Source organism: Humulus lupulus, chromosome 1 (assembly GCF_963169125.1).
Source record: "Humulus lupulus chromosome 1, drHumLupu1.1, whole genome shotgun sequence".
Classification (NCBI taxonomy): Eukaryota; Viridiplantae; Streptophyta; class Magnoliopsida; order Rosales; family Cannabaceae; genus Humulus; species Humulus lupulus.
Window position 1 is genome coordinate 286,289,827 of NC_084793.1, and position 8,199 is coordinate 286,298,025.

The 8,199-nt window shown below is 32.6% G+C and overlaps 1 protein-coding gene across 1 annotated transcript; it reads left to right on the plus strand.

The window, feature by feature from the left end:
• The first annotated feature begins 6,768 nt into the window (after positions 1-6,768).
• LOC133778550 (uncharacterized) lies at positions 6,769-7,809 on the plus strand. Its single transcript, XM_062218514.1, has one exon. It carries the CDS (start codon positions 6,769-6,771, stop codon positions 7,807-7,809), a length of 1,041 nt encoding a protein of 346 aa, XP_062074498.1.
• The last annotated feature ends 390 nt before the right edge of the window (positions 7,810-8,199 follow it).

Consider the following 8,199-nt stretch of genomic DNA (forward strand, 5'->3'; position numbering starts at 1 on the left):
GTATAAATATTAACTTTAATATTAATAAATATATTTATTTTAAATAAAAATAAATTAATCTACTTTATTTTATTGAAGGTAGTAACTATAATTATTATTACTTTTATTATTATATTAATTGATATGCTTAAATTCTTATTAAAAATTAAGACAAAAAAATAAAACAAAGGTAAATATATATATACACAGGTGGGTGGGGAAAGCCGTATTTTTGTAATTTATGGGTGGGGAAAGCCGTATTTTTGTAATTTATTAAAGGTACTGTATAAAACAATTTTTTTTTTTATATTACCGTAGGAGATGTAATTATCCCTAAAATTAATAAGCAAAAAAGAAAAGCCTTGGGCTCCCACAAATGGACTTAGGCCCAATCTTTTTGTTTTGAATTTAAATCCTAATTGGACCTAAATTCAAAACATTTTATTTATTTTTTTAATTAATTAATTAAATCTTTATTCAAATTATATAATTATAATTTGAAACTTGATCTAATATTATTTATTTATATTGACACCAATTTATCAATATTAATAAATTTACTCAAAGATTCTCTTTTATTCTCTAAATCTTATATCTCTGTAAATTTTCCAAAATTGACCTAGTCAACTTTAAAAATTCTAATTAATAATTAAATCAATTAATTGAGACATTCTAGATGATTTAGCCAAAGGTGATGCGGGGACCATAGATTCATGAAATCAAGCTCCAATAAGTTACCATGAATTTATTTACAAATAATTTCACTATCTTATTAACTTCTCGTGACTTCACTTTAGACTCATAATTTAACTCTTGAATTCATAGAACGTATTTTCCAAACCATAAATACGTTATCCATTGTTATAACCATTATAGTCAGTCAATCTTATATCGATGACTTACAAATGAGCTGGGTGTAAATTACCGTTTTACCCATCATCACTATTTTATCCTTAACTCCCACTAAGTTCCTTATAAATGATATTTTCATGAACTTAATCACAGAAATTAGATTTCAATCATTTAACCTTTTGAATAAAGCTATTAAGGAAATCATATTTTTAGCTTCTCATACAGAAGTTATAGATTTCATATCTATGAATAATACTCCCACTCAATTACACTACTAAATCTCCAAGATGTAAGTATGGGTTAGACCGCAGGGTAAGCTGGTAACGAACAAGTCAAATGATTTAAATAATATAATTAGCAGAATATTATCACTCAAAATTAAGATCGACTTAACCTATGGTCAACGTTGTGACATTGATTAGATTCGATAACAACGTTACTTATTTATCAATCAATAATCAATATCGGTTCTAGTATGATGTACCTATATACATCTGATCTTATCTACTTAGTCAATCCCTTGGATAAGACATCACACCCCAAATGTGTAAGTACATCATATCGTAGATCACCAGATCAGTGAAAATCCAATGCACTGACTTAATCTTAGGACTCGTTCTTTTAAACATATAATTACAACTATAATCCATTGTGACCTAGTCACTATAATTGTAACTATCTATATGTTCGAGATTTTATAAATGTTTGTATTATTTCAATAATCATGTAATAAAACAAGCAAGCAACACGATTGTTAAACTAAATGATTTCTACTACTTTTATTGACAATATAAAATCGTGTTACATGTCCGACATTATTTTATAAGGGCATAAAACCCAACATATGCAAGGTGTCGATTCTTCCCCTCAGCTACTCCATTCTGTTGTGGTGTATTTGCACATGTGAATTTATGGCGTATGTGACACTCTCGTAAGTACTGAGAAATTATGATAATGTGTATTCACCACCATTGTCGATTCGTAGGCATTGCATTTTCTTGCCAACTTCTCCTTCGACTATATCTTTGAATTCTTTAAATTTTGATGGACTTTTCTTTTATTAAGAACACCAATACGTACCATGAGAAGTCATCAATGAATGTAACCATGTACCGCATGTCACTGAATGATGGTTGCTTGACACACCCAAATACGTCAGAATGGACTAGCTCCAATGGTGCTTTGGCTTTGAACTTTGAGTCTTCATATGATAATTGATGTGCCTTACCATATTGGCAGCCAACAAATACAATCTCTATTCTAACCTCAAGTTGAGGAAGACCATTTAGCATAGACTTCTTCATCATCACCTTGAGTTTATGATAGCTGACATGTCCTAGTCTTGCATGCCACAAATATGTTGTTTTGTTCTTTCGAGTCTTATCTACATAAGCTAACTCTGCTGACATTACATAGACAGACTCTAAATGTCGCCCTTTCATCGTTGGTGTTCCAGAATTCTTAAGGTCTTGATATCTCTTGACATCATGAGGATCGTATACGACGTGATGACCTGATGTCGTAAGTTGCGCCACCAACAGTAAGTTTTTCTTCATTCCAGGTACATGGTAGCCATGCTGGACTTGTAGTTCCTTTGAACTGAATCATGGCACAATTTGGTTTTACCGATATAGGCAATCGTTAATCTTAAATTGTTGGCTATCACTACCACACCTTTGTACTCGATCATGTTCTGCAACTTCTCTTCATCTCGTGTCATATGATTTGAGCAGCCAGAGTCAATTATCCAATCATTATTGTAGTCGATTGGTCCATAAACAATAACTGCTAGAGCTAATTCTCCTTCCTCCACAACGAATGATCCTTCATCGTCCCGTTCTTCGTCGCTTTCCTGTTCTGCATTTGATGTGACTGCATTACCCTTTGTTGTTTTCTTCTTGGACCAACAATTTTTAGCAATGTGGCCATTCTTCCCACAGTTGTAGAATTTACCATCATATCTATTGTTACTCTTAAATTGGCCACCCCGGTTGTCTTTCTTTTGAGCTCTTCCTATTTGAGAACTTCCATGATGACCATCTTTGTCATCATATCTTCTAGTACCTCTGCTAGAACTTGGTCGGGGTCAAACTTTCTTATTACTACTAAAGAGTGCTTCTTTATCACTATTTATTGAGACTATAGATAGTTGCTTAGCCAACGCTTCTTTGTCGGCTAGTAAGTTTTCTAATTCAGTAAGAGAAGGTTGGCTTGGCCAGCCTTGTATTGTAGCAATAAAACTTCTATATTCAGCTTTTAATCCATGAATAACAATTCTTCTAATTCTGGAGTCTCACATATCAGCAGTAGAGTCTAATGTAGAGATTTAGCGACAAATAGATTTTATCTCGGTAAAGTATCGACTGATCATCATGTCGCGTTGCGTGATAGAGAGAAGCTCGTTCTCTAGAAGCTGCAATCTCACATCATTCTTCTTTGTGAATAGTGATGCAAAAGTATCCCATGCTTTCTTCGGTGTCTTCGATTACCTGATATGCTCCAACATTTCATCTTCGACTGTGGTCCGAATAGCAACAATGATTTACCAGCTCTAATCTTCTATTTCTTTTAAGCAGTTGTATCCTCTAGTTGTGTGACCTCATTGCCTTGAACGATCTCGCACAGGCTTGGCCTTGGAGATATCCTCTATATGCAATGACCACGTGTTGTAATTTTTGATAGTTAAGTTTTTTAATTCCACTGACCACTTGAAGGTCACCTATTGTGGTTTGGCAAAAATTCTATCTTTTCCAAGCAAACTTGATTTTGACAAAAACTTTGTAGTACTAAACCACACACAATATCTCAAAGAAACTTAACAGACGACTCTAAGAAAGCTCTCTCAATGACAATCTCAAGAAATCTTTTCTGATGAGTAAGTTCAGTCAAAGCTAAAACCACATAGCATACTCAAAATTTTAAAAGATCTCACAACCTTAGCTCTTACCACTTGTTGGACACCACAACACATAAAAAACGTAATTATTTTATTATTACAAAAGTAATTACACCAAGACTTAGATACAATTTATGACCACAATATACACTTTATTTTTGGAGCACTTACTAGTAACTTTTCTTGCTCTTTACACACACTCTTTTAGACACTTATATATCACTTAGACTCACACTTTTTATAACACTTTGTGTGCTCACTTTAGACATACACCACCAAGGACCCAAGGTCCTATATGCAGATGGTAGACGGTGAAAATCGGTTTGGTGACCGACTGTAATTTTGCTAGAAATTTCTAGCATTCTTTTTATTGGGCTTGGCCCAATATGTAGAAAAATCTATCAAATCATCATTATAACAAAGACTACAACTTTCATGAATATTCTATAATATTGTTAACTACAGCAATGACTAGAAAAGTCTAAAAACTTAGAGAGGCGGTGGTGACTTCAACATTTAGCTGATCATGAGTTGAGCTATACTTGCGAATTTGTGATAATTATTAAGATAGCATTTAACTTTTCGGAGGCTGTGGGAAGAGATTTTTTTGCTTCAGATCTTTGGATGGTTTTGTTCTTTATGTCATCTTTGCGAGGGCTTATCATCATCAAATAATATATATTAATATATATATATATAAATATATATTTGGATGAGTGTCAACTTCTTATAATTAGAAGTAATAATATTCAAGTGTAATACAATATTATCTTAATTATGAAGAATGAAATCAACTATAACAAAGTATATTTGTGACAATAATATTAAACTTTTGCAAATAATTACACTTAGTTATCAATTCAATTTTTTTACGAGAAAAATACCAAATGCAATTAAATATATATATATATATATATATATATATAAAATTTTGGTATTATTACCGTAAAAATGAATTAGCATTTAGTGTAACTATTATCAAATATTTGGTATTATTATTACTATCAAAATAATTAATTTGATATTTACTTACAATTACTAGTAAAGATTCGATATTATTATTACCGTAAATATCTCTTTTAAAAGTATTGTAGTCTGAATGTTGTTTACTAGATACTTCACTGTATAACTCTCCTTCTCCTTTGTCCTTTCTCCTTTCTCATTTTATAAATAGAGTTATTTTGTTTAAAATAACGTGTTTGATTAATGAATTTGTTTGTTTGTATAAAATTTGTGATTTAGAAATTTTAATTAAGCTCGTATTGTTAAATTAAATTCAACAAGATTGACTACGAGTAGTTATGTCTTCTCTAGACTTCCTCCCCAACCCCAACGTTCAGCTACATGCACTCTCTCTAGCCCTTACACCAATCGCTCTCTCTCTCTCTCTCTCCAAGCATTGGTGTGTAAGTTCTCTTGGTCGTGAAGATGATACTCAGTGGCAATTATTGGTATACAAATTTGATACCATGGAATGTGAAATTTTTTATGTTTGAATTGGGATTTTAGATTTAGGGGTTTTGAATTGACTGTTGGAAAAATTATATTTTATATATAATAAATAGCCAATTTAGACTAATGTGTGAATAGAAAATTGATGCCTTAAATGTGGTCAATTGATAACTGCTAATAAATGCAGATTTGGTCAAGGATGTAACCGTAATAATGGTGAATATTCTAATTGATATCATAAATTATGGTAAAAATTGTGATTGATCAATATCACTAATTTTGTGGGATTTTTGGCATTAATTCCCTTGTGTCCACACTTGGTATTCCACCACATATGAAGCCTATAAAAGGAGGCTTCATCTTTCATTCTAGAGACACCAAAAAATAGAATCACTCACTAAAAAGCTCTCTTGTCTTCTTCTTCTTTGTTTTTCGTAAGTCTTAAGGTGATAGAGTGAAGGTATTAATTCGAGTTCGCTGGAGTAGTGAAAGTGGTGTATTCCTCTACTCGTTAGTCGTTGTATCCTGGGAAGTGGTTGCTCACGTATCCTCTAACACCAATCAGGTAGAGGGGGAAATCTGCTTTAAGGAAAGCGTGTTTTACGTGCCTCGGCTTTCTTTTCAATTACCAGTTTTATAATTTATTATTCTGTATTTTTTTGTTCTTCAATTAATAATATATTATTATGTTTGTTAATTTTCTCCATTCTCTTTATTTAAATTCTAACAATCTTAAAGCAGATATATTTTGGAGAAGATCAACAGATTGAAGGGCGGACAATATTTCTGATTTTTTTTGTTTTGCCATTTAATCGGTGTTGATTAGATTTCTTTATATATATTTGCACTGTCATTCTACAGTGCCAATTTTGTTTAATATATATGTATGTATATCTTGTTTACTATATATTTGTGATGTTTTTTTTTTGCAAGGTTATTTATTTTAATTTTGATATTTACAATACATTGTATATGTTCAGTTTCCTTGCCACATTTATTAACGTGTACAATATATATACATAATATATGTATTTTATTCACTTATTTTTTTATTATATGCATGTTAATAATATATATGGAAGCATGTATATATTTTTCTTCAACTCAATGGCACCGATTATTTAGTATGTTTAGTATTTGGATTTCTTTTATTGTTTTTTATATATACTAACATACTCTAACATACTCGTGGGCATAAATGTATATATATATATATAAATAGTATATTGCCTCTGCTAACCATTTAGTTGGGCTTTGTATATATTTATATTTATTTTACAAGTTTAAAAATTACTAACACGCATATATGTATGTGTGTATATAAATATTTATATATTACTTTGTTTTCTTTCAGTATTACATAATAAGTAGTATATGAGTTTAATTGTGTATGAGTTATCTCATTCAAAAATATATATATATATATATTGTGTATGTGTTATCTTCCTTATGTGACATTTATTGTCTAACACATGTGTATACACACCATACATGTATAATCTTTTATTGATTGCTAAAGTTTTAAACATTTGATTTTAAGACCATAAAATTATTGATTGCTAAATGGTCAATTTTAACACCAATCAGATATGGCTGAAAATATGGATGTCATTGCTACTGGAAGCATTGAAGGATCTTCCCGAACTCCAGCTTCAACCACCAAGGACCAATCTAAGGGTCAGACTGTGCAAGTTTCGGTACCATTGGTACCAACGGTCTCAACGGTTTCTGTGAACCATAATGAGAAACCGGATAAGTTCACTGGGGTGAACTTCAAAACGTGGCAGCAGAAAATGCTTTTCTATCTGAAAACATTGAATCTTGCGAGATTCTTAAAAGAGGATCCTCCCTTTATTGGAGAGGATGAGATAGATGTGCAAACTCAGCAAGCAATTGACGCTTGTAAGCACGCTGAATTCCTGTGTAGGAATTATCTTCTGAATGGCTTATCTGACACTCTGTATGGTGTGTACAATGTGAAGAAAACAGCCAAAGAATTGTGGAACTCTTTGGACCACAAATATAAGGCTGAAGATGCTGGCGCCAAGAAATTCTTGGTTGGTCAATTCTTGAACTTCAAGATGGTAGACTCCAAGAATGTGATAAGCCACGTGCAAGAGCTTCAATTGATCATCCACGGGATCCATGCTGAAGGAATGGTTTTGAGTGAATCATTCCAAGTAGCTGCAATTATTGAGAAGCTACCCCCTGCATGGAAAGACTTCAAGAACTATTTGAAGCACAAACAAAAGGAAATGAGTGTTGAAGAACTCATTCTCAGACTTCGCGTTGAAGAGGATAACCAAGGTAATGAGAAGCGAACCTTGAATCCTAATGCTGCCAAGGCAAACTTGATGGAGCATGATAGAGGCTCAAAGGGGAAGAATCCTAAGCACAAGAAAGGGCCCAAGTTGGGACCGAAAGGTGGAATTGCAAAGAAGCCAAAGTTCCAAGGGAAGTGCTTTAATTGTGGCAAGATGGGACATAAATCATCTGAGTGCAAATTGCGCAAGAAGAAAGGCAATGAGACCTATATGGTGGACGCGATATCCCAAGAGGTCGTTGAATTAGACTTATGTGCCGTGGTCTCTGAAGTCAACCTGGTGGATGCGAATCCAAAGGAATGGTAGCTCGACACTGGAGCTACTTGAAACGTCCCTAAGGTAGGGTACGTTCGCCACATACTCGTAATTCTAGAGTTTACGAGTATGTTAGGCACTTGACCAAAATAATTAAATAAAATGATACGAAGAAATACAGAAAAATTCAAAACTTTTATATAAACTTATTAGTAGAAATTATTACACGTATGAATACTTTAAATTTAAGGCAGCCATATGAAAACTCTAAACCATTATTGCATTGCTACTGAGTCCGTGCTCCACAAGTTGCTCAACAGCTAAAGCCACACCTAGAAAAATGTTGGAAAATAACATAATGAGCTAACGCTCAGTAAGAAAATCTCATGCATACACATACACATGAATGTCATGAGTTTGTAGTGCACATATACTAATATG